At 37.0% G+C, this 24,219-nt stretch overlaps 10 protein-coding genes across 10 annotated transcripts; 5 read left to right on the top strand and 5 right to left on the bottom strand.

Moving 5' to 3' along the window:
• Positions 1-27: 27 nt before the first annotated feature.
• Positions 28-4,779, bottom strand: RHIMIDRAFT_72589 (uncharacterized protein). The gene is made up of 16 exons (XM_023615610.1): positions 4,343-4,779; positions 3,967-4,265; positions 3,852-3,916; positions 3,682-3,799; positions 3,398-3,625; positions 3,062-3,343; positions 1,934-2,996; positions 1,749-1,866; positions 1,632-1,692; positions 1,426-1,583; positions 1,209-1,369; positions 919-1,158; positions 802-865; positions 629-743; positions 492-577; positions 28-440 (listed from the first exon to the last, which is right to left on the bottom strand). The coding sequence occupies exons 1-16, from the start codon at positions 4,634-4,636 to the stop codon at positions 43-45; spliced, it is 3,750 nt and encodes a 1,249-aa protein (XP_023462421.1). The 5' UTR covers positions 4,637-4,779; the 3' UTR covers positions 28-42.
• Positions 4,780-4,810: 31 nt separating this feature from the next.
• On the top strand, positions 4,811-5,719 carry RHIMIDRAFT_230782 (DNA-binding TFAR19-related protein; the record flags this gene model as incomplete). The annotated part of the gene is made up of 6 exons (XM_023607675.1): positions 4,811-4,894; positions 4,952-5,001; positions 5,053-5,080; positions 5,140-5,176; positions 5,235-5,404; positions 5,453-5,719. 6 exons carry the CDS (start codon positions 4,811-4,813, stop codon positions 5,498-5,500), a joined length of 417 nt encoding a protein of 138 aa, XP_023462420.1. The 3' UTR covers positions 5,501-5,719.
• A 625-nt stretch (positions 5,720-6,344) lies between these two features.
• On the top strand, positions 6,345-8,264 carry RHIMIDRAFT_268464 (UDP-Glycosyltransferase/glycogen phosphorylase). The gene is made up of 3 exons (XM_023612074.1): positions 6,345-6,601; positions 6,656-6,959; positions 7,022-8,264. Exons 1-3 carry the CDS (start codon positions 6,383-6,385, stop codon positions 8,176-8,178), a joined length of 1,680 nt encoding a protein of 559 aa, XP_023462419.1. The 5' UTR covers positions 6,345-6,382; the 3' UTR covers positions 8,179-8,264.
• Positions 8,265-9,201: 937 nt separating this feature from the next.
• On the bottom strand, positions 9,202-10,302 carry RHIMIDRAFT_268463 (uncharacterized protein). Its single transcript, XM_023612073.1, has 2 exons — positions 10,282-10,302; positions 9,202-10,215 (listed from the first exon to the last, which is right to left on the bottom strand). Exon 2 carries the CDS (start codon positions 9,962-9,964, stop codon positions 9,251-9,253), a length of 714 nt encoding a protein of 237 aa, XP_023462418.1. The 5' UTR covers positions 9,965-10,215; positions 10,282-10,302; the 3' UTR covers positions 9,202-9,250.
• A 1,655-nt stretch (positions 10,303-11,957) lies between these two features.
• Positions 11,958-12,391, top strand: RHIMIDRAFT_268461 (uncharacterized protein). The gene is made up of 2 exons (XM_023612072.1): positions 11,958-12,122; positions 12,193-12,391. Exons 1-2 carry the CDS (start codon positions 12,011-12,013, stop codon positions 12,336-12,338), a joined length of 258 nt encoding a protein of 85 aa, XP_023462417.1. The 5' UTR covers positions 11,958-12,010; the 3' UTR covers positions 12,339-12,391.
• Positions 12,392-12,649: 258 nt separating this feature from the next.
• Positions 12,650-13,902, top strand: RHIMIDRAFT_241473 (uncharacterized protein; the record flags this gene model as incomplete). The annotated part of the gene is made up of 5 exons (XM_023609588.1): positions 12,650-12,828; positions 12,880-12,957; positions 13,014-13,176; positions 13,230-13,343; positions 13,414-13,902. 5 exons carry the CDS (start codon positions 12,650-12,652, stop codon positions 13,900-13,902), a joined length of 1,023 nt encoding a protein of 340 aa, XP_023462416.1.
• A 233-nt stretch (positions 13,903-14,135) lies between these two features.
• Positions 14,136-15,443, bottom strand: RHIMIDRAFT_268458 (uncharacterized protein). Its single transcript, XM_023612071.1, has 4 exons — positions 15,257-15,443; positions 15,094-15,201; positions 14,732-15,038; positions 14,136-14,667 (listed from the first exon to the last, which is right to left on the bottom strand). The coding sequence occupies exons 1-4, from the start codon at positions 15,378-15,380 to the stop codon at positions 14,358-14,360; spliced, it is 849 nt and encodes a 282-aa protein (XP_023462415.1). The 5' UTR covers positions 15,381-15,443; the 3' UTR covers positions 14,136-14,357.
• Positions 15,444-16,882: 1,439 nt separating this feature from the next.
• RHIMIDRAFT_268457 (uncharacterized protein) lies at positions 16,883-19,241 on the top strand. The gene is made up of 2 exons (XM_023612070.1): positions 16,883-17,787; positions 17,846-19,241. The coding sequence occupies exons 1-2, from the start codon at positions 17,031-17,033 to the stop codon at positions 19,096-19,098; spliced, it is 2,010 nt and encodes a 669-aa protein (XP_023462414.1). The 5' UTR covers positions 16,883-17,030; the 3' UTR covers positions 19,099-19,241.
• A 143-nt stretch (positions 19,242-19,384) lies between these two features.
• RHIMIDRAFT_241470 (coth-domain-containing protein) lies at positions 19,385-21,403 on the bottom strand (the record flags this gene model as incomplete). Its single annotated transcript, XM_023609587.1, has 5 exons — positions 19,385-20,030; positions 20,086-20,463; positions 20,532-20,768; positions 20,825-21,299; positions 21,355-21,403. 5 exons carry the CDS (start codon positions 21,401-21,403, stop codon positions 19,385-19,387), a joined length of 1,785 nt encoding a protein of 594 aa, XP_023462413.1.
• Positions 21,404-21,970: 567 nt separating this feature from the next.
• On the bottom strand, positions 21,971-22,843 carry RHIMIDRAFT_207665 (ADP-ribosylation factor-like protein 5B-like protein; the record flags this gene model as incomplete). The annotated part of the gene is made up of 7 exons (XM_023607000.1): positions 21,971-22,019; positions 22,079-22,104; positions 22,161-22,286; positions 22,346-22,429; positions 22,482-22,541; positions 22,598-22,685; positions 22,734-22,843. The coding sequence occupies 7 exons, from the start codon at positions 22,841-22,843 to the stop codon at positions 21,971-21,973; spliced, it is 543 nt and encodes a 180-aa protein (XP_023462412.1).
• Positions 22,844-24,219: the final 1,376 nt, after the last annotated feature.

Below are 24,219 nucleotides of genomic sequence, written 5' to 3'. Positions count from 1 at the left end.
TGCGATTTATTAAGTGACACAGTTCTAAACACTCTGCTCGAATCAGAGCTTTCGTTTTGCACGCACAAATGCAAATATAAACTGCTGCTGTTGTGGGTCCATTACGTTATTTTGTCTTGCTTGTAAATCATTTCCAAGGGTGAATGTAACGCCAGTGCCAACCATTTCCACAGGAATTTCCTTTTCTCCGCTCTGCTGTTGCATGGCGATGACTTTAAGCTTTGGAAGTTTAACTTTCCCAGACAAAAGTGGATAACATGTGTAATCATATACTGTTCTTGATAAAGGTAAAACTTGACCTTTAACTTGCTTGTATCCAGAAAATACAAACGCTTCGCTTAGTTCAATTGATGCTGTATAATCAGCGATATGCTCTGTGGGGTTATAGATGATATAGGATAGTGTAAATGGTTCACCAAGGTATATCTCATCAGGGACATCTGCCGATAAGAATTAGTCTATCAGGAAAATCCGGTAGATAGCTGATTTACCTGATACAACAACCAAGTTTTGTTGCTGCAGTTGTAGAGATGGAAGGCTAATAAGAGATTTGCAAAGCTCATTATCTACTCCTGACCTGTACATTGATGATGATTAATAAGGTTGCAAATTTGCTTATCCACATTACCTCTTCCAAGTAATAACTATGTGACCAGCAGGTACTGAAGGTTGCGCTTCTGTCAAGTCAGTAGTATGGAGTTTAAAAAGATAATTGGCGTTATATATGTGCCCTGTTTTCCAGACTGCATGTTTTCATACAAATATGTTAGCTAACGTTCTTTTAAATGAAGTATACTTTACTGGTTATATCTACGTCTTCTATTTTTGATATTAATGATAAAGATGTGTATGGATGAGAAAATGTCTAACATACAAATAAGAAACTGCTCCCAAACATAGGCTCCGTAAGTACACTACCTTGTCCTCTTCTATAGCTATGCTTTTAATTTCCAGATCCCACGCAGAGAAGCATCGAAATGACGCTGTTAACAACCACTTTTCAGATTTTTCGAGATCAATTCCTATAGATCTTTCAAGTCTTTCTGTTATTGAGCACAGCTCAAAGCTTGCGTCAAACGGTGCAATGAAAGGAATACGAACTGACTCTGATTTTTCTACTACTTCAGAAAAATTCCTTCCAATGACTGTATATTTTGCCTAATGAAACAAGAATCAGAAGCAAGTTTCTTAAGTAGTCGTATTATTACATTCAAGTTGATAATTCTAGAACCTGATATGCTTCCACCGTGAAGGAATATGGTTTTGGTCACTGTTTGACCAGAACCAATTGTGCCTAGTTCAATGTCCTTTGCTGCTACATGATCCTTGGCGTCCTCACCACTAGAAAGCGCGATATAATCGTCGTCGACTATTTTATAAAGCATATGAATACTATTTCTTTAACAAAATCATAGTTCACTATACCTATTCCCTCCGCATTCTTTATTTCTGTATAGAGGGTAGCAGTAATAGATTCCGTCTCGGTATTTTTTATCTTGACATCAAGAGCAAATAGTTCATCAAGCAAAGCAGGAGCATTGTAGTCGAATTCTATATCGATACTCGGTGGCTTTTGCATAATGCTAAAAAAAAGTAAGAACCCTGTAGATTTTACAAGAGTTTTATCTTACTTTGCAATCGATAACTCTCCTCGTCCATCTAATATTTTGAATACAGGCTTCTTGCCTTCATCTACCAAGCAACGTTAATAGACTGTCCTGTTATAGACTAGTGCCTCAAGGGGTTACCTGATGCTTCTAACCACTTTCTTCGTGCTGCAGGTTGTTGCTCAGGAAGTTGGCCAATTGGATAATTCAGCTCTATTTGACCATGAGAGGACATCAAATCAAGCATAATACCAGTGATCTATACAGCAAGTATCATATTTAATATTTTCGTATAAGGATATATATATATTTATATGTTATCTTACCTTGAGCTCACCACATTTTTCTGGGACAATACATCCTTGCAAGACTTTTATTTGATCCTTAGTGATTCCAAGATCACATTGTGTGTTGAGCCATCCAGAATGATCGCCTTCTTCAATCCTTTTTAAATCATTGGAAAAATCAATCAACTCAGTACTCTTGACATCTGTCTCTATGCCAAGGTCCTTTATGATGGTGTTGTATTGAGGATTATTGAATAATATCCTAAGAGAGTTAAATCTAAAAGGGATTTGTGGTGAAGAGCGATTTGTCTGAAGCACGATTTGGTAAGACACCTTTGAACCAACAAAATTTGTAGGACTCTTGAGTTGAACGTGACAATGTAAGAAAGGGTTAATCTGATCCATATGTATGACCAATGGTGATCGTTCCGTAACAGATGATTCAGGGTGTTTAGATAGCATATCCATTAACTCTCGTTGAATATCAGCCCGTTTATTTTCAGCCATAGGAAGTTCATCCGACATGAGCTCTATCAAACACTCTATTGCCTTTTCCCATGCACCTAATTCTTTTGCACACCGCAGAGACCATCTCAAGATAGACGTCAGTACCATATTCCATTTTTCTTTGCGATACGTTTTTCCTATTCTCTCAAAAAACTTGATGGCCATATCATATTTTCCTGTCTCATAATATGTTCCAGCAATTTCAGCTGCTAGATAAAGTGTCATGCGTCCATTTCTGTAACGTTTGAACTGTTCATAGCTCTTGGTTAGCAGTTCTATAGTCAAGCTAGAGTGATCGACAAGCTTTTCAGCTAAAAGTGAATTATCTTTCTCCGCATTACCGCCAGCTGCGCGCTCTAGCTCAAGAAAACGTCTTCTTCGCTCTGCACAGCACATGGCTGCTAGATGATAGTAAAAACCTGGATGTTGAAGAATTGATCCAGGATTACATCCGGTAGTGCTAGAAATTGTCGTATTGCTAAACAGTGGGCTACCAGGCACATTTCCATTAGATGATAATAGATATTCTGTAGGGAGAGGGATTTTATATCCAGCCTGTACTGCTGCATCAATAAGATCGGCAAACATGCGATACCTTGAATAGGATGTTATCTTTTTTGCACAACTATTTAAAGAAGCTTCATTTACAAATAGACTTACTGTTTGGAAAGGCTGGCCCAATATTCAAATGTTTGCTCGCCAATACCCCAAGAAGGCGCACAGGATTGGAACATGTGTAAATGACCATTTAGTTGTGCTAAGGCAGCTGTTGAATCATTCAAATATAAGTAAAATTTGCAAATCTTGATATTAATACAATCTGCCAAAGTTTGTGCTTCTTGCCATCGTTTACTGTTGACAGGCAGCTGATGATGTCCAAATGGTGAAGAAGAAGAAGACGTCAGCAAGTCAACGATCGAATGATATGCAGCCTCATAGGATCTATTAAGGGATGATAAGAAAGCTAGCTACAGCTATCATTTTTTTATCATTTACTTTAAAGAACTGTCAATCTCTTGTTTACATTCTTGAAAGAAGGCAGTTTTAAAATCATAACGCAGCGACCAGCCTGTGACAGACAATGGCTGTTTCTCGTTACTCGAAAAGTCAAGTGTTGCTTTGGGAACAGTTGAAGGAGAAGGCAGCTTGGCTTTTTTCTTGCGAATTTTCTTTATACGGTTGCTATAAAATTGTGCCGCAGGTTCGTACATGACGCGATATAAACTAACGCAGAAGATATAAATACAATATCCCACTGTGGATCTATCCTCCAGACTCACATGTTTACAAAATCCTGCAGCTCGTTCATTGTTCCCGGTGATACTGTAAAAAATGAGCTCTTATAGTCCAAACCACACTGTTTCCTAATTGAAGATAATCTTTCCTCTATTGAAGAATCTAGAGGGGCACAAGTCTTAGCTAACTATCTTTCTTCGTTCCTCAAATTTACCTATATGTCTCTGTTTGAGTATAAGGACTGCTGCAAACTTGATGCCTTTATCCTGAAAGTATTTTCTGAATGATTCAGTTTAGAATCGGTATTGATGTATGCGTATAATAATCACCTTCTCATATTAATTTCATTTGCCAAGTTCATATCGTACTCTCTCTCGGTAGGATCAATGAGTATTTGAGAAGCCAAAGGTCCTGTTTCCCGTTTGGCCCTTTCTCCAGTTTCATTTTGCCAGTCCCACAGTTCATAAAAACCAACGACTACACTCGGATGATATAGGTGTCTTTTGATCCACAATGGTGTCATTATTCCGTCTGGATAAACAGGAGAGTCTGGTGATAGTGGTGAGAGATTCGAGTGAGTTGTCAGACTCGAGGTAGCAGATGATTGTCGCTGTGGTAAGACGTAATCCTACGTTGAAAAAGTTGCATGTTTATGCAAAATGTTAAAGCTCGGATCGTCGGGAGGGGACTTTTATTCTTTCTTACTTTTGAAACAGTGATGACTCGAAAGGGTGGAGGTATCTGCTGATTGGATAAATAGGCTGTGGCCTCATAGAGCGTATACTCTGTTTTACTCGTAAGCAATTCCAATAGGGAACATGTCAAATTAGGTTTTGTTAAAGTGACTGAGGGCTTTGGTGATTGAGAATTGGTTTCTTCGGATATAGGTGCGTCTAGTAAAGAAGACTCATCAGAGGGTGATAGACCATATATGGCCATCACAGGGACAGGGTGAAGTAGATAATCAAGTGGGTATGAATGCATATTTGTTGAACACATTTATGTGCTATATTTTTTGTAATTAGCAGCTATTGTTTGTCTCTTTCTTTCTGCTCAATAAGGGCAAACACCATAAAATGAAGAGAGAGAAAAATGCTGGATTTTAATTAGCCTCTCAAGAAAAAATGGGTGACACTTTTTTTGCTCTTTTTTTTCTGCAAGAATCAATAGATTATGGAGGACGACGAACTTCAAGCGATAAGAGCTAGACGCTTAGCTGAATTACAAGCTAAAAGCGGTGGCTCTCAACCTTCTCAGGTAAAAAAAAAAAAACTTTAGAATGAAACTATTTGATGACAAGACTAATTTCAATAGGGCGGCTTCCCAAGTGCTGGAGGCGCCTCCAAAGATGATGCAGAGAAAAGGTAATGATAATGAATAAAAGAATACAGCGTGTATTGACTTTGCTGTAATAGCCAAATGGAAGAAATGCGTCGCAATATGGTACGTGTTTATTTAAATATATTCTGTCTAAACCTTGTTTAAAACTGACAACAACCCAGTTATATCAAATTTTGGATAATTCAGCTCGTGAAAGATGTAAGATTATATTTATAAAAAGCATGTATGCGAAATAATGGCTAAATGGATTTTACAGTGGGTAGAATTCAGATGGTGAAGGCAGACAAGGCACGCGCAGTAGAGGATTTGCTGATCAGAATGGCTCAAACAAACCAATTAAGAAGCAAAGTAACTGAAAATCAGTTAATTGATCTTTTGGGTCAAATCAATAGACAGGAAAGTAGCGCTACATCAAGCCGTATTGTAGTAAGTATATGATTCTATATACTTCATGTGAAATTTACTGTTTTATAGTATAACCGCAGACACTATGATGACTCTGATGAAGAATATGATATATAATATGAAATAAACACCTCCCTTTCGTGATGACGATGATGATGGTGTACAATGCTTGTATTGTTTCATTTCATGTTGTGTATTTTATGTAAAGGAGATATCCTAATGTATTTACTTTACAACAACGGTTCAAGTTCGGTTAAATATGGGTAAATCCAAGATTTCTAAGAAAGTATTCAAGCAGCAAACAACCCAGGAATCATATTAGTGGGAAAAAAAAAAAAAAAAAGAGCCGGAGTTGCTTTAAATAGATGAAAACACCGTTACTGTATTTCTATTTCTTTAATCAATGCAAGATGACCCTTAAAAAAAGGTAAAATATCTATATGTGAAGTATGAGAGTTGTGTGAAAAGGACAGAGTAAAAATAACTTTAAAAAGAAGGATGCATAAGCTGGTTCGAATCTATATGATCAGTTACGTGTTCAGGCTACAATTTCTGCTCAACATTATGCAGATTGTGTTTTTTTTCATGTATTACGGAAAAACTATAAATAAAACACCAGGATAAAGTTGACTGTATTAAACGTAATGCGTCGTGTAATGCTTTATTGATTTCCTCCCTCCCTTATTGCTTTATGTACATATTATATCAGTTCTGTTTTATTTCGAGATAATATCTAAAGTGAAAAGAAATAACACAATTTCAAACAAAGAGGCAGGTAAGGCAAGAAAAAAAAAAAAAATACGGAGCTCACCACGGCTTTTACTCCCCAAATCAGCTGGAAACTTAATATATTGCGTAAAAGATTCCTAATGTGCATTTGTTAAGGACTCCATCAGGATTTTCGGCAAGAGCAAACGGTTTCCATAAGCAAAGGAAACATCTATTTAAACATAAGAACATTGTTTTCTGTACCTTCTTTTATTTGCTTGAAAGAACAAAATGAAATTGAATATATGCAGATTGGCTACTGTTATCTCAGTAGCCAGTATTTTTCTTTGTGGCACTTCTTATGGTAAAGAGACATTGGTTGAAGATTACTTTGAACCGAAGCATGTCATGTTCATGTCTACCTTTGGAGGATCATCCCATGTCAATTGGGTTTTATCAATCTTGAACGAACTTAGCAAGAGAGGACACCGTATTACATATGTTACTAGAGTAAGTTATTTCTTATTGAAAGAGTTGTCCTTGAAATAACTGACATCTCTACAGGAAATTCAAGCTAAGCATGCTAAGCAATATCCTCACTTTAATACAGTCATACTCAAGGGAAAGGAAACCAATATGGAAGGCGCTTTCGCCCAAAAGCACACAGCTATTTTAGATGCTGCTGGCACTTTGTTAAAAAGCGGTTACCATGATTTCAAATCCGATTACATTGCACTTCGCCATATGATTAAAACGGAAAATATCAGTGCCGCAGTTTGTGGTTTTGCAACTGCCCCTGGATGCTTTGAAGCAGCAAGAGATTCTAATATTCCATACATTCTTACATCATCTTATGCAGCATTTCCAGGTAAAAGAAAAAAAGAAGAAGAAAAAACTAAGCTTAAACTCATGCTTGTTTCCCACCCGTAGATGCTTCAGCTGCTTATATTAATAACCATGTGCTCACAATGGAGAATCCTACTACGTACGGGCTGTCGTTTTTCAAGAGATTTTATGACATGTTTGTTATACCTGTTCAGGCTTATTTGCAAATGAAACCTGTTGGTGATTGGATAAACGAACGACGCCGAGAAGCTGGTTGCAACATCAGGGATTTGGAATACGAGCCTTGGACGCACAAGAATAACATCAAGCTAGTGAACAGTCTATTTGGTATAGAAGCTGCACGACCCTTTGGCCCCTTGGTAGAAAGAGTAGGCCCCATCATGCAGCGCCAGTACGATCCCTTGACGCCAGACTTGAAGGAGTATCTCGATAACCATTCACGTATCTTGTACATTGCATTTGGTCAACATGCCGTTGCTAGTATCAATGATCTTCAGATGATTATGACAAGCGTGATGGAAAATGTCGAACGTGGAGTCTATGATGGCTTTCTTTGGGCTTCACGTAAAAGTAGCGAAACATTTCCTGAAGAGATTAAGACATCATCTGGAAATATCTATCGAGTCAAGGATATGTTTGAAGGAAAATACTCAAATTTGCGTTTTGTCAGCTGGGCACCTCAGACAGCCGTACTCTTTCATCCCTCTGTTAACGTCTTCTTGACGCATGGTGGTGCTGGATCCATGTATGAAGCTCTCTATGCAGGCAAGCGTTTGATCGTGTTTCCTTTTTACGGAGATCAATTCTTGAATGCCCAGAATGTAAAGACAACTGGCTTGGGTGACTTTTTGAACCCTATATTAAGTCAAGAAGAAGCAAATGATATGGTTAAGCGTGTAGGGATTGATATCGATGGCAGCATTCAACAAAACGTAAAGCGGTACAAAGCTCTTATTCAAATTCATTCTCGAAATGGTTCGATTCGCGGTGCAGATATTATTGAAGAAGTACTCTTTGTGAACAAGGATACCTACTTGCCCTATCGCTATCCTGTCTCTAGACAAATGTCTTTCATTAAAGCTCGCAATCTGGACCTTATCGCCGCAGCTCTTGTCTTGTTTATGAGCATCATTTACTCTTTTGTATTGTTGGTAAAGGCAGCATTCCATCTCATGCTTGCTTATATATGGCAAAAGGAAGCTCCCATCGACCCAGCAAACATCAAGCTAAAGACAATTTAGAGCCTCAAGAGTACTGTTTTTTGGCGAGTTCTTTTACTATACATTAATTATTGTATACTATTACAAGTTAAATAAAAAAAAAAGCGTATTACTATAGCTACAGTAGCTAGTTGTGAAAACGTAAAGTTTGTGCTCGTCATTTCCAATGCTTTTCTTCTCTTTTTTACGAAGCAAATAATTTACCCCTGAGATCAGTTTCTCAAACTATATATAATACAACACCATTTTAACTCGTCTTTTTATATAGTCAGAATTCCGAATATTCTAAAGGGCCATTCTTTATTTAAAATAGCATTATTAGTTCTTAACTTTTTGTTTTTTCTTAGGGGGTACATAGGGCTCTTCAGTCTCAGGGCTCTAGTAAAAAGACCCTGGAGAGGGCTCATTTTCATAAATATAATTTACATATTATTCATGTTGCTTTTGTAGCAAGTCCTACAAAAAAAAAAAAAAGTTATAAGCAAATGACAATTGTGACATAAGAGACACTTGTTATTTTACATACATAAACAGCCCAAAGCTGGGAAAGGAGAGTAGGGAGAGAATAGATGACAATTTTGCGGTGACAAAGCTTTACAATGCTAACAGTGCCAAACGGCGGTTTTGCTTATTTCGTTTGGCATTTTATAGTTTGGATGAATGAAAACAATTTATTTATAAAGCTACTTTAGATGGGTTGCCTTTCTAAACATTTGTCAAAGAGACTGACAGTGTGTTGAATGATATTTCGAAGATGGTGGACAGGAACATTGTTACTGGCTTCCTTTATTCTATTCCGTAAATCTTCTTTATTCTCGAACTGGTTACGTCTTACTTTGGATGATTATTAACTCAAAACTGAATCAAAAAGTCAAATTCAGCTTCCCTCATGTCAAAATCAATGGATGAGTGTTTCTTTAAAAATCATTTTATTATGCATCATGATAAAAGTAACATCATTAAGTAACAGTTTTGGTTCCTTGATTCATAATCATATTATCAGTAACTGTCTTTAATGATTTATTTGATTGTATTGTACAAGTGGTTGTAGATATATAGTTTGCATTACAATCTGTAGCAATTGAGTGATTTTTTATTTTGTTTTTGAATATATGAATGTAGTTTTGCTGAGAGATATACAACTTTGTCGGCTGTAATCAGCTCCAGCGGATTCTCGTTCTTTTTCTTTATTTTTACACATGTATTCTGCTAGAGCTATCAAATCTCTGCTTCCTTTGTTTGCAACCAGTCTTTTTTTGATTGTGACGGAAGCCTTTATTTGATCGCGGTATTGCCACTCCTTTAATGTTTGCAAAGCTTTGAACAGCTTCAAAATCACTTCATACTGTTCATTCTTGAATATTTTTTGATGAGAAATGTGATTCAGAATAACCGATATCAGCGTCATTAACGGGGTACTATTTCTATTATTTGGTGGACTTACAGTGGCAAAGTCTTTTCTGTGAAATCGACTACTGATGCAGGCACATTCGAACGATGATGGCAGTTTTATCCAGTTTCTAAGACTTCTTACTTGAAAGTATGCTTTCACGCCATCATCATGGCAGTTTACATATATATTCTCGCTTGTAAAAGAGTCTCCATCAACTAATTCCTTCAGCGGCATATTTAACCCTAAAAAGGGCACAACATCATTCGACAGCTTGTTGCCACATATTCCACCAGTCAACAGCATCTCAAACTTACCCCAAACGATTGATAATTCAAACCAGGGCTTTCCTTTCTCCGTCTTGTTTTTCACCTTAGCGACAAGGCTGCTTGGATACTTGTCCATCCAAGTTGTCATGGTAGATTCGTCAATGTATGAATTATTTCGGTAATAGACTTCAAACTGTGTTACAAATATCCAGTAACTTGGATGATATGACGTTTTTAATATTATCTTCTGTGTCTTGTTTACTTTGTACTTCTTTCAATGGCATATCACTATTAATATTGCTTAATTGGTACATCCAGATGCTACTGCTTATGTCCTCCAACAAAGCTCTTCGTTGTGTAGCTTGACACTGCACATGACTTTATAAAGTCACCAACTTGGTTTGTTTCTTTACAAGAAGAAAGAGATAAAAATGTTATTTTTTTATTCTAATTTTTTGTTGTCAGTTCTATCAACAAAGAACCAAGATCAATCACGTGTATTTTACATTAATGGACATCCCACTGGGCTGTTTTGGCTTAGATAGAGGCATTGATAGTAAAATGAAATCACAGTTAGCGATCCGAGGTAGAGCTCGTAACATTAGCTACTTTGTTGTCATTTTTTTCGTGCATGTAGTGCTTCTCTTGTTTTTTTGATAAAAACATTTTACTGATTATCCGTAGATTTTACTATTCAATCATGAACTTTACTAACAAACACTGTAAAGTAGCAATAATCCCAATTCAGGCTAATGATCTGTGTGATGCAGCCTATCCGTTTCTTCGGATATTCAAAAGTAATAAGTTTCACTTCTTGATCTTTTACTGGTCATTACTTTTAGCCGTCGAGTGGTCTCTCTGGCGATGATCCCCTTTGGGAAATTAAAACGTTAGAATAAAGTTCCGTCCAATCGGTATTTGCTTCAGGTACCCTTTTTTTTTTTTTCTTCTTTCGCAATCTAGATTATAATTAATTACCATGGAACTAAAACCAGTACAACGTATACACAAAATGTAATCAGTGTAAATCACTTCTTCAAAAATATCTTGAGTCACCTCATTTCACATGGGAACTTTGCCCCTTCCCGTCTCTTTCCAATATTGTATGACAAAAATTTGTCGTACCTCACTGACTTTTAATTCAAAAGCCACGTTGCTTATGTAAATGCTATTTAAATGAACCCTTTCATCCCCGAGAAAACAATGTTATTTTTTAGAAAGCAGCTGTAATGCTCCCTGTTTGTTGGTTTTATGTGCAATTGGAGAGATTTTCATAAAAGACAGAAAGATCTATTCAAGCTACTTATCGTCATCGACTGCTTTTTTTGCTGCTCATTTAGTAATGATAGCACCCATGGGATCGAATGATGAATTAAAAATAATTTTAAAAGGAGAAGACATTGGGAAAAGTGTATAGAATGACCGCATTTGAGCTCAGAGCAACCGTTTTCGCGTTGTAGAGAACTATGGGATCATTGAATAAGACTTCATGCGCTATTATTAGCACGTAAATTATTCTCTGCGTTGGCATCTGAAAGTATCTTTATGAGCACTCGCTCAATTGGTGTTAAATAACTCCCAAAAGCCATTGCTCACTATTGAACAAGTCCATAATTAATGAAAATGATAAGTAGAGGCAGTCCAAAAGATTTTTTTATCCTTTATAAATCCCAGTGAGCTTCACATGCATTTCTTGCTATTGTGACGGAGCCTTTAACCACATAAAGCCCTTTGTAGAAGCACGAGAATTTCACTCTAGATTTTTTTCTAGTAAAAGTTGGCGATTGTAATAATAAGAAGAAAAAAAAGAAGATATCTATCTAGCAGTTACTACTACTGCCACTGCTACACTTTCAGAAGCCTTTGGGCTGGGCACCCGTTTATCAGTCCGCTCCAATTGGCTATCAGTTGATATATGATTGGAAATGATTTAGACCAGCCCGTTGGTAATACAGTAGTAAAGGCACTACAGATACACCTTCTCAAAATTACGTAGTTTAGATTGGCCGTGTTTCTGTATAAGTTATACTATAAAAATTCACAAATACAATATTATTTTCACATAACGGTTCATTACTATCTTTAGTATTTAGTAAAAAGTAATATTTATTTGCTATAAGCTTCATTGGTTCCGTCTTTTACTTGGTTCAAAAATTGCCATGGAAACAGACAGGGAAAATGCGGGGATGGGGAAATGACTTTGAATGGTCCCACCGGATTGTTCCTTATTGGTGTCATTCGTGTGACATGCCTCGCTAATCTGAAAATACACACAGTTTGCAAAAGTTATAGTGAGCATCATCTTTCTTCTTGTTATCCTTTTTTTTAGTCCTTTTTCGATTGATGATATTTTCTCCTATACCTTCATTACTTTACCTTCAATAATGATACAATTATCGCCTTATGGCCAGCGAGTCGTACTAAGAATCAACCTTATTGGAATGTGGATAGCTGTCCTTGTGAGTGTTAGAAACTTCACTATCTGTTATAGTCAATATAGAAAGACGAAAGGAAAGATGTAAGCAATGAATTCAATCTTTTGGGGATGATGTCTAACTTTTTTTTCTTTGCGTAGCCATTTAATAAATATGGCGCAAGTCACTGTTCTTTTTGTGCACAGACTTTTATATGGCATCATTCCCTTATTTGAAATACATACTTGCGCTTATTTCCCACTGCTAGTATCGTAAGGATTTTTTAACGTCATTGAATGAACCAATTACTTACTCTTCTTATGTAGCTTATGGCATATAAGTAAATGCTCTAGCTTACATTCTAGCTCCTTTTACTAACCTAATCTCATAATTCAGCTTATATATTGTTTTATACCGTGATGTTTATGCGACTAGTCATCTTAGAACTTGATCGTTATTCTCGCTTAATTAAGTGTATTGGCCTTTTACTCATCGGTTTACGATTTGCTGATTGGCCCTATGAACTTGCCTTTATTTCCATCCAAGAAAGAATTATGGCGCAAAATCCAGGTGATAACGCTACTTGTTGGGCTATATGGTATATACATATATGGCTTATCAAGATATACATAATGCTAACACTCTTTAGGGGATCGGGAGTCATCATTTTAAACTTTATCGGTGACGCATTAGCCAATTTATTCCTCAGCGGCATGTTTGTTAGAAGGTTAGTCGAATACTTGACAGCACACAGACCACCTAATTAACTTTTTGTTCTACCAGATTGTTTATACACATCAACAGTTCCAAGACAATTGCTAGTCAGCATAATAGACTGATTTCCAGCATTGCCAGAAAGTCCCTCATCTGCTTAACCTTGACATTTTTCGTCAATCTAGTCATGAATTTATTTAAAGTTACAATGTTTCTTGGCAATCAATCTGATGTAACTTTCACACACTATGACAAGCGGAGCTTACTGACATTGATTTGATGTAGGCCTTCACTGTTTACTTTGAGCTCATTGAATCCACTTTGCTAGTTGAGGCTCTCCGTAATGATAGTTCAATGAGAGCTGGCCCAAACACATCTATTTGTGAGAGCTGTCACAAGGTATAACGTAGCTATCCTACTCTCTCTATATATATTTATCTAACATTGCCCCCTCTTTCTTGTTTCATAGGAGTTGAGTCGTAATGGTGGACACAAACGACCCAATAACAGTGAAGAACACCATAGTCAGATGCTTGTTAGATCATTCAGTAATCACCAGAACAAAAAGCATAGCTTTATTTCAGAAACAGATGAAAACACTGCTTACGATGAAAACGTAATAGAAAACATCACTCCTGTTCAACCTGCCATGTTTCATTCAAAGCAACACCGTCATACTCACTATCAACATCAACAGAAACAGTCGGGCGATCTTTCGGAACAAGAGACTCATTCCTTTTCCACCTCGCTGGCCCCTAGGCCAATTACATCATCAAGCAAAGATATGCTTATGTCTCTCAATGCTCCTTCTGCACCTCTTCCGCAGCCGCCTTTTTCAGGTGAATCTTTTGCAATGGTAAATGTAGAAAAGGATCATCATGCTTCACATGCTTCGCCAACAGCGTCCAGATCTGAGAGTGCTGCCAATAGCCATCATTCTCAGCCAACATCTTATTAAGACAACATATAGAATATGAATCAGTCTTTTTTTCCCATGTTGGCTTATTAACTTTTAGAATGTTGAATAATTTGTAATTGATAATAATAATAATAACACTATGATTTCTCTCTTTATGCAGTAAACTTGTAATTTATTATACTAGCTCAAGACTTGATACCTGCTTTACGTATATATATATATATATATATATATATTTTTGCTAATAAACATATCTCAGCATTAGAATAAAACGCACTCAGTTTGCTTTCTTTTATGCTTCAAGAATTAAACGTGATAAGCAATTATGCAATCAGTTAGCTTACAGCTGACAATCTGTGAGAGATTTTCATTTCTGTACACAGAATGAATGGTAAAGAGAAAGTAGAGATTTTTATTTCAGTTTCTCTCTTTTAAAAATATGATCCATTGCTTCTTTTTGTTAACAAGTGAAGGTGACCGGGTATAAGTGCCCTTTATTTACCAAGAGAGCATTGCTTAGTCTCGAGATCAAAGATAGTTTGTACAAGATATTTGTTTCCAGCCAGTTCTATGTTGTAACTTCCGCTGTTTTCTTGGGTGATATTTCCAAACTGGTAGGATACTGTTCCTGTACCGGAGCAGAAATCGCCCAATTCGATAGTGGAGCCATTGTCTTGGATGACCCAAGCATTGTTTCTTGGGTCTGTCAGGATGTCTTGAAGTTCGTGAGAGAATATAGTGATGGCTGCATCCATAGCTGGTGAATTGTTTGGTGAGCTCTTAACATTAACTTGTGGCATACAGCTTTAAAAAAGAGTGTATTAATTTAGAAAGAGCCAAGATGGGTCTGTTTTAACTGTATGTGTACCTGTTTGGACATATTCCAGGATAACCAATAAACATATACTGGAAATCATTATCATAGCTATTGTATCCACAATTGGCAGTACAGAACTCGGCATCCTTTACGTCAGGTCCTCCTATGATGATATAGATACCGTTACTATCTATACGATTTATAGGTGAAAGGTATCCTGAATTGACAGCATCAACAATAATTTTTTTATGGGCGGCTGTTGTCAAGTTGAGCGATTGACTTCCGGCATCGTTTACTGCAGCTGCTAAATTAAGTGGGCCAGTAACTGTTCTTCCAGAACTGTCAAAGTATTGATTTACTAATAAAGAAGTCAATGATGTTATTTTAAAGCCAAAAATAAAAAAATATGTTACAAAGCTTGAACCAAGGGCTGATAGAAATGTTTTCGACAAAATGCATAAAGGTCGCTTGTTCTTGCTGTGCTTGAGGTGAAGTCCAGTTGCCATAAAAGATTATGTAAACTAACCCCTGATTATTAGAATGGTATTATTGCTATTTGTTATTTTGTTTAGGTACCATTCACTTTATCATGAAGGATATTGCCACCCTGATTTTTAAACGAATTCCCGTATTTAGCAATAGTAGACGATGTGGTAGTCGTATCTGTTGCCGTATTTTGAGCATAGGTCAAGCTTGTCATTAAAGTGAACAAGCATGTTGCTATGGACAATAACTTCATGTTCAAGAACAAAAGAAATGAAAAAGATACACTGGGAGTTTGAAATATAATTATAGACGTCGTTTTGATTGGTTGGCTTCTAATTATTTTACAAGACGGGTACAGTCGTACAACAAGCACTTTTGCCACTAAAAATAAATAAATATGAAAGCCAGGTCTAGCATCACTGATAGTAAAGTAAATCACTACCAATGAGAAATCCATAGACTGGATTTTTCTGATTAAGCAAGCACTGAATTGATACCATTGTTTGCTCATTATTTTGATTCTTTAGAGGACAATAAATACTTTCTTTTTTAAAGATAAAGAATTTGACATTATTTAATATAGTCTTTCTTTGATTCTTGAAGTGTTATAAAGCTTTTTTATATGGCTTCTATAGCGATTATAGGGCAACTTTCATACTGATCACACAATTAAAGCTGTAAAGAAAGGCTCAATATATGTAACTCTTTGAATCGTCAGGTTAAAGCAGTTGCCAACAGTGAATACAACTGCATCTTTAATGAATTACTTTCAGGAGGTCTCAAAGTGTTTTTATTGTCTGTGCCTTCATTAACTAGATAGGCTGAAACCTATTAATAAAGAGTTTATTTGAGCAGTAGAGAGACGACATACAAAACAGTCTTGTTACGTTGATATTATAATGTTTATATATGATGTATGCAACGTATTTATATTTTTGTTCCATGGGATTTTGACATGAGATCTTTATTGTAATATATTCCAATAGCCGACTATTGGATCATTGCATAGAGAAGCTTTATAATCGATTAAATACTGTTGATCCTTATTTAGATCAACTGATTCTTATCCGGAAGCCGCCAGCGACTATAGTAGAGGCCCAAAGAAACATATATTTATGAAAGCCTTTAATCACGAATGTTGATTTTTACCTTCACCATTACTTTGATTACATAACGTTGGATACATTTCTTTAAGGAAATATGGCTTCTATTGCTACTCAAGAGTTATTGTACCTTCATTGTTGTAATAGTAGTGGATGATAATTCGGAAATCATAGATGGGCTTATGTTGCCTTGGACAGCGGTGCAATTCATATACCTAAAATCATGGATCCAGTTGATATAAAAAGAGATTATATAGTCTGTATAGCCAGAAAAAGCATCTGCCACTCGTCATTTTCAACCATTGCCTTAAATTTCTTAAAATAGCTTGGCCAATAAAATTAAAGAGCCGGTTGCTGTTAAAAATGGATTAAGATTTATTAACTTTATGGCTAAAAACTCTTCCTATCCTTATGTCAAGCATCTTCCCCCTTATGTAGGTTCAAAGATGAACACATTAGAAGTCATTATTATGAATTCATTATTGCTATTTACATGTAAACTGAATGCGTTGAATTAAGAGAATAACTCTAAAGACAACAAAGGGGGAGGAAGAATAGAGAGGGAGTGGGTCGATAGACTTGCGAAAGGGGAGAAAAGCAAAATGCGTGCTTTATAACTTTCTCCTTAAACAAAAGCTTAAAGAAAATTAGTCGTTCAACCCCTAACACCGCCTTCTTTCTTCCTTCATCTTCTTTGCTGATAGAAAACAGCATCTGATACATATCTGTAATATACTATTTTTTTCATATAAAATAATTCCATGGTTGCTACACAAATGCGTAGTACGCTAAGCGCTGGACTTGACAACCAACCAAGTAGTGGTAGATCAAAACGACGACCTTCATATCGTAAAACATCGGAAAAATACTCAACACCAACAAACCCTTCGAGCAATCGACCTGGCCCAGCCAATACCCATATGCGCAACGCATATAAAAGGCGTTCGCGTTCATTATGTTCCGGCATGCCTCAAGTACAACAGGATAATCGAAGGCCGTCAGCGCCTGCTGTAAGCAATGTTCCACGCCTGTCAATAGCCGAACGGTTCATGGCATCTGGACACTCTTCGTCTACTTCTCAACTTGTGCCAAGCACCAAAGCACATCATCGTGCTGTATCGCCAACAATGACTACAAAATCTCTAGATCTGCACAATTCAAGCTTATCCGATTTGCCTGCAGTAGGCAGTAGCGGCAAACTTTCAGTCGCTGAACGTTTTATGAACGCCAGTGTAAGCTCACCATCTGATTCGTCCCTAAGCACCTATGCTCAACAATACAGAGAGAGATCGATGTCCTCCTTTTCTGGAAGAACACTTCATACAGCAACCTTGTCCTCCCTTTGCCCCACTCCAGATCCTGGGGCAGGAAAGCTGTCTATTGCAGAGACCTTTATGAAGGCTCCTAGTATTCGCAGTCCTACACCTACAGGCGAAAAGCTCTCTGTGCCTTCTATAAAGGGCTCAGATATTCCTACACACTATAATGACAATGAACCAAACTATGAATCATCATCAGGTATTATCACTCACACAGCGTCTTCAATAAAGTATGCTTTAACACTAATGTTACATAGCACATCCACTTGATTCTAATCAACAAAGATTATCCATCTTTGATGACCCATATCACTTTAACCTGGATGCTTATCTGCATCCAACATCAGTCCTAAGCTTCACACTCGACAGCGAAAAGCCAAGAAGACCATGGGGTAGCCAAGATACCTTGGTGCAGCAGCAGATACTGGACAAGAAAAAACTAATCCATGACCAACTTATGGGATCAAATAAAAAGTTCGAGGCCTTTGATGACACTCGATCTGCTTTTTCAAAGGATTACTTTGGAAACCCCACCGATTACCATGCAACGCGAGGTGATGGCTTATCTACACAATTTGGTCCTGGAGGCGAATATGACGAACATACGGATATTGAACTTGGTTATGAAAAAGCAGACAGCTATCGGAATTATGGAGAAGACGAGGTATATGAAGATAATCAGGAGGACAGAGATGGAGAGGATCACAGGGATGGACAGTATGACAAATCAGAGTTTTATGCAAAGAAGCGCAAGCTACAAGAAAATGAAGACTTTGAAGCTCCTTCTGGATGTTGGTTAGGATGCTGTTTCATCAGTTGTGGTGGCCAATCAAAGAATCAACCAAGCCAAAAACAAAAGCACAATAACAAGGACTATAAGAGCAATGGATCTCGTTCGGGAAAGAAGGGGTGCGGAAGAAAAGGATGCGTGTTTTTTACTTTTATATTTCTAATTGTCATCACATTAACCATTTACTTCATCTGGCCACATGCCCCATTAATGCGTATCGAAGGTGCATCATTGACTTCTCCACCCAAGATAATCGAAACGAAGCAAGGTATAATGGTTGGTAACGTTGCGTTCGAAAGCGAATGGCTAGTGAATATAACAGTTGATAATCGGCAAAACCGTGTGCCCACAAAGTTAACACGAGTTCAAGTGATAGCCAAGGATGCTCTTACAGGACTCGTCATAGGAAAAGGGTTACATAATGATGACCCTAGCCCAGATACTATTACCCTTGCTCCTGGAGCAATTTCGATTATACAAATACCAATTCACGTGGACTACCAAGCAAGGGACACCACAGATACGACCTTTGTAGACCTTATAAAAGCGTGTTCTCCAAGATACGCTCCTAATGTAAACGATTCTTTACCACCTGGTCAACATGAAGCTTTGCCATTACATTTTTGGATAACACTACATTTTTATGGAATGGATTGGTTAGGCTATAAACCTACACTAATTGCTGCACCAGCAACAGGAGGTTTTGTCTGCCCTCAATAGCTGATATGGTGGATGTATAAAAAAAAAAAAAAAAGCTTGTTCATGTATCCTTCTCTTTTTCTATATTAAATTGTGTAAACGAATAGTTCTTGTTTGATGTTCTGTTTTGAAAATAAAAATCGATCATTCATATTAAATGACAGCTACTTTTACTATGCAAGTCTCAGCATAGATTCAAAAGATATACACACATTCTATCTTGAATTAAAGGATGTATTATGGAATAAAAAAATATGTTTATAAAAATTAAGAAAAAAAGCCAATAAATAAAATAAAACAATGACTATTATACGTGAATCAATTGCCTCAAGACTCCAGGTATATAATCCACTCTGTTGTAGTAGTTGGTTAACTTTCTCTTGAACCATTCTTTTACACCAAGTAGGGACTTGTATCCTGTACGACCCTCTACAGCTATTCTAAAGTCCACATGATGGTTGACACGTATAAGGAAATCAGCAGCGACAGAGAAACTTGTGCAGAAAGGAAGACTGGCGTCTTGATCAATTTTGCCTTCCAAGAAAGCATGAAGGCCTCCAGTGATGTAACTTGGTCCTTTTCCTATACGAGGAAGCTTTTGATCCCAGAGAACATCGTCATAAATAAATGCAGCGAGGGAATCAATGATTGGGAACAGCGTTGTTGTGTTTAAAAGATTTCTTGCGATAAGGTCAATATGGTGTTCTAACAATTGACGATATTCTGGCACTTGTAGAATAGCAGATGTTAAAGGTAACGATGTCATTCTACCAAACTTCATGTAATCTCCCACTAATATAGCATCCATATCAAAAGGACCATTTCCCAAGGTGTAATCGTAATCCCAAGGAATATACACGAACTTTCCTCGCTCAGGGTCTTTGTACAGATAAAAGTTGTTTGTATTTTCAGTATATCCATCAGCAAATCCAAGTAAAAACTCCATAGCCATGCTAGCAAAAAAAAACATATGTTAATTAAAGATGAATTTATATAAAGCGAGCTTACTTTGTCAAGAATCCTTCTACGTCAAGGCGCTTTTCCCATTCATATCTTGCTCTAGCTTTTGCCACAGCATTCGTGGATCTCTGTAAATATTGCTGGTCTCGTACAAATCTTGTAAATTCAACCAACTCTCCAAAATCGTTGTTGCCTTCTTTAGGGCCCTCTGCAATTTCAAAAGAGCTCTCCTCAAAAATTCTGGGATCATCTCCCTTGAAAGAAAAGTCTGCTCTGTTACGTTCTGTTCTACCACCATGTCCTTCATAAGTGATACCATTCTTGTATTGTCCGTTTCTTTTAGAGTCAAACTCGTTTGCGAGCCAGGTTGAGTCGTACTTTTCGACAAGAAGATACAGGCCAATAGGCTGTTCATTCATAAAAAGTCTAAGATAAGATGGGTTAGAACACACTATTCAAAACAAAGTAGAAATGGAGTGAAATAGTGAAGCTACCTAACGTAAGATGCTCTTGTTGTAGGTTGGTTGACTGCATGCAGCATATTAGCTGTGATGTATTCTCGCATGTAACTAGGATCATTGGCTACAGAACGTAATTTCAAGTGTCTATAGCCGCTTAAATTGTAGTCATCTTTGGGAATCTTGATCTTGTAGGGAAGCTTATTAAAGTATCTTGATGTTCTTCCACTGATTCCAAATTCAACGTTCATAAAGTGTTTCACCTTAGTAGCACTATCAAAATGGTAAAATAAACTGGCTAGATAATATAGAGAGGGAGTGATATGTACCTGATGTGTGTAACATTTACAGTAACCGTAACATCATCAAGGTATTGCTTATGCATGGAGATTAAACTGACTGGATCAGCTTGGACATGTATAGTAGGTATCTGGCCAGAGATATGAAGATCTCTATCATCACGCCTATTATGGCTTTTCGCAATTCCATCTACAGTCTCAAAATTCAAAACTTTTTTAGCGTTCCAATTACGATTGTAAAATTCATTAAACGTCCATGCTCTTGCCGTGGGGTATCTCACAAAACGTTCTCTTTCCACTATTTCCTTTGTTCCTTTCTTTAATTTAGCATAATAATAGGGCTTTTCACTTGGTGCTTTAGCTTGGAATATGATGCTGCTCTTTCCAGAAGGAGAAAGTACATAGACCTGCCCATCAATGACGACAGCAGCATCGGTAGAAGGGGAATTGATGATGACGCTGTAGAGTGTGTCTGCAACGATACAATGAATATATAGCAGTAATACTAATTATCTATGTGTATAAGAAAACGATCGTATGGGAGATGATAGTCAAGTTACCGAGGTATAAGTAAAGAGGTCGTGGCAATCCACGAATGACTATGTTCATTGATAACTAAAGAGAGAAAGAAGAGTAGGACTTTATTGGCATTTAACGAATAATTTATCATTATACAATAAGAGCCATTTTTTTGGTTAGAAAAATATATCTTAGGGGAATGAGACAATGAAGCGGAGTGCTAGGTTGGTTTCCAGTGTGTTGAATTGTTTGCCTCGTAAAGGCCCATTCTTCATCACATTCTTTAAATTGACCTAGCCTCTAACTAAATTTTACAAAAGTTGCTCGTCAAAAAGACAATACGACTTCATCTCCAAGCTGTGTGCTATCATTAAGAGAAAGCTTATTTCACCATGACTAAAAACGACCTTATTCTAAAAGGGAATCGTTAAATATAAATTTTACAAGACGCATAATTATTAAATGTACAAAAGAACTTTTTGTTTTTCTTAAAAATTCATAATGAACAAACTTGAGAAAGATTAGCAGAAGGTGATGTTTCCTTTCCATATTCAAACTTCCTCGATCTGATCTTGATATTTCCAAAAGGATATAAAGAAAGGAGCAATAAAATAGGGGGGCAGAAAGCTTTTGTTATCATAGTAAACACCATCAGGTTTATGAACCACTTAGTTGAAGTACAACCCAATCTAATCCTTCGTATAGTCTAATAAAGATTAAAGTAAATACATGTTTTCTTCCCCTCCTTTTTTTCTTGATAATTACCCTTCTCCTGACAAGGCAGAACATGCCTAATGCAGGAACTGATCAGTTATGGATCTATTATTCTCCATATGAAGTAAGTTACCTGAATATGCCATTGTCTATCTTTCAATCTGCTTAAACCCAGTGCCTCTGAGATTTTTGCGGCGCCTAAAGCCCCTTTAACATCCTGCTTATTTGCAAATACAAGCAAACTAGCGTTTTGTAATTGCTGTATCATATTGTTGATATCACTCTTTTACAGCCTATTTAGATCTATTTTTTACTTACGTCACTTTCCATCATTTGGTGTAATTCTTGTTCGGCTAGATGAAGTCGATTTAGATCTGTACTATCAATGACCATGATGACTGCCTATGCAAACACGGTCAACCAAAAGCCTTAATTATATAAATGCTGAACACACCTTTGTATCTATATAATATGTTTTCCAAGTACTTCGCAGTGATTCTTGTCCTCCAATGTCCTTTTCAAATATATCAATGTTATGCTCCAGATCTCTCCCGTAATTCATTTACTGACCCACATTAAGAATTTAAGGTTTTTATATTCTACTTCTTCTACATTGCTTCCAATGGTAGGTGTTGTCGTAACCACTTGATTCATCAAGCTGAAATAAACGAATGAGTATGGCTACATCTCTTATGCTAATACTCACAGTTTATATAAAATTGTTGTTTTACCAGCATTATCTAAGCCTACGATGATTATCTTGACTGGTGCCTTTGAGAATAGACGACTCCATAAGTTACTAAATACAATTCCCATATGTACAATATATAAAAAGCAAACTCTTTTACAGTGCTTCCAACAAGCAATGCCGCTGCCAGTCAAAATTGATGTCGTTGACCAATCAAAATCGAAGTCATTGGTCAGTCAAAATCAATTTCGCGCTTTCAGAAATGCGAACAGATTTTATTGAATATAACGTCCTACCGAGCGCAATAAATGGCCCGCCCGGACGATATCAGAACAAAGAAAAAGAGAAAATAAAAAATCCTTTTGGATTCAAGGGTAAAAAAGAAGTGAGGAAGTCAAAGTAGTTATTGAGAGTGCTCAGGCCATCGAAGGAAATGCCTGCCCAGGGAAGTAATTTCCTGGAAAAGACAGTTGTGTTGAAGCTATCCCTGCAGCTTGCATGTGTTTCTTTAGAAAAACTGCGATTAACATTCGTACTGGTCAGGATTGGGTTAAGAAACTCAAGGATGATCCTAATTGGGGTATGTTCGAAAAACAAACCAACAAAGCCCATAGGAAAAAAAAAAGCCGGCTTCAGGATGAACATAAGGCTCATTTGATTGAGTTTTTTGATAAAAACCCCCATGCCCCAGTATCCGATGCAGTCGAGGAACTCACTAAAAATTTCGAAGGAATTACGTTGAAAGAAACAGTTGTTGGAAAATTTCAACTAAATGCAACTTGAGTATCAAAACAGTTACTCGTCACCCGGTTGCAAGAAATCAAAGCGCAAAGATCAAAGAGAGACATAAATGGGTAGAGACTTAGCCGATAACTGATATGAACTACACTGAAAATTGTATTTTTATTGACGAGAACTCCTTTGATATCAATATGAAACCACCTACTGCAAGATCAGTTCAAGGAACTCCAGTCATTGTTACTAGCCCTTCAGCACGAGTAATCATCCATACTATTCTTGGAGCCACTTCAGCCTGTGGAGTATTTAACATGAAAATTTGTGTTCCCTTGACACAAAAAAGAATTAAAGTTATGGGCGCTCAGGAACGAAAGGCAGCTGCCGTGAAAGCAAAAACACCTGGAGGAACAAACGCAGGCCATTATACCAATCTCATAAAAAAATTATGAATGAAATGGACAAGTACCCCAGTTTAAACGGTTTTACATGATAATGGATAATTTTCCTATTCACGGAAAAAACGGTGGGCTCAGCCAACTGATTGAGAGCAGAGGGTACAGATGTGCTTATCTTCCTCCGTATTTCCCTGAGCTTAATCCTATTGAGCAGTTCTGGATAATCGTGAAAGGAAAAGTAAGACGTAGCCAGTTTGGTAATATGGAGGACCTTAAAACTAGAATCGCTGAGACATGCGATTAAGTTCCCAGAAATTATCTCCATAATTTTGCACAGCATTCAGTTAGAGTATTTGAAGACTGTTAGAACA

This window comes from Rhizopus microsporus (assembly GCF_002708625.1).
Source record: "Rhizopus microsporus ATCC 52813 unplaced genomic scaffold scaffold_22, whole genome shotgun sequence".
NCBI lineage: Eukaryota > Fungi > Mucoromycota > Mucoromycetes > Mucorales > Rhizopodaceae > Rhizopus > Rhizopus microsporus.
The sequence above is the reverse complement of the archived record's forward strand: the minus strand, read 5'-3'. Positions and strand labels throughout refer to the sequence as shown.

What these genes read in the sequence shown, in the direction of transcription:
- RHIMIDRAFT_72589 (XM_023615610.1), bottom strand. Translation starts at nt 4,636, where the DNA reads ATGTGTTCAACAAATATGCATTCATACCCACTTGATTATCTACTTCAC. An exon ending in AAAGTGGTTAGAAGCATCAG is followed by an intron (nt 1,693 to 1,748) that starts GTAACCCCTTGA and finishes GTTGCTTGGTAG; the next exon opens with ATGAAGGCAAGAAGCCTGTA. An exon ending in CTAGAATTATCAACTTGAAT is followed by an intron (nt 1,159 to 1,208) that starts GTAATAATACGA and finishes TTGTTTCATTAG; the next exon opens with GCAAAATATACAGTCATTGG.
- RHIMIDRAFT_268464 (XM_023612074.1), top strand. Translation starts at nt 6,383, where the DNA reads ATGAAATTGAATATATGCAGATTGGCTACTGTTATCTCAGTAGCCAGT. An exon ending in GTATTACATATGTTACTAGA is followed by an intron (nt 6,602 to 6,655) that starts GTAAGTTATTTC and finishes ACATCTCTACAG; the next exon opens with GAAATTCAAGCTAAGCATGC. An exon ending in ATCTTATGCAGCATTTCCAG is followed by an intron (nt 6,960 to 7,021) that starts GTAAAAGAAAAA and finishes TCCCACCCGTAG; the next exon opens with ATGCTTCAGCTGCTTATATT.
- RHIMIDRAFT_268463 (XM_023612073.1), bottom strand. Translation starts at nt 9,964, where the DNA reads ATGACAACTTGGATGGACAAGTATCCAAGCAGCCTTGTCGCTAAGGTG.
- RHIMIDRAFT_268461 (XM_023612072.1), top strand. Translation starts at nt 12,011, where the DNA reads ATGACTTTGAATGGTCCCACCGGATTGTTCCTTATTGGTGTCATTCGT. An exon ending in TTATAGTGAGCATCATCTTT is followed by an intron (nt 12,123 to 12,192) that starts CTTCTTGTTATC and finishes TCATTACTTTAC; the next exon opens with CTTCAATAATGATACAATTA.
- RHIMIDRAFT_268458 (XM_023612071.1), bottom strand. Translation starts at nt 15,380, where the DNA reads ATGACAAGCTTGACCTATGCTCAAAATACGGCAACAGATACGACTACC. An exon ending in CAGCCCTTGGTTCAAGCTTT is followed by an intron (nt 15,039 to 15,093) that starts GTAACATATTTT and finishes CTTCTTTATTAG; the next exon opens with TAAATCAATACTTTGACAGT. An exon ending in CCTGGAATATGTCCAAACAG is followed by an intron (nt 14,668 to 14,731) that starts GTACACATACAG and finishes TCTTTTTTAAAG; the next exon opens with CTGTATGCCACAAGTTAATG.
- RHIMIDRAFT_268457 (XM_023612070.1), top strand. Translation starts at nt 17,031, where the DNA reads ATGGTTGCTACACAAATGCGTAGTACGCTAAGCGCTGGACTTGACAAC. An exon ending in AAACTATGAATCATCATCAG is followed by an intron (nt 17,788 to 17,845) that starts GTATTATCACTC and finishes AATGTTACATAG; the next exon opens with CACATCCACTTGATTCTAAT.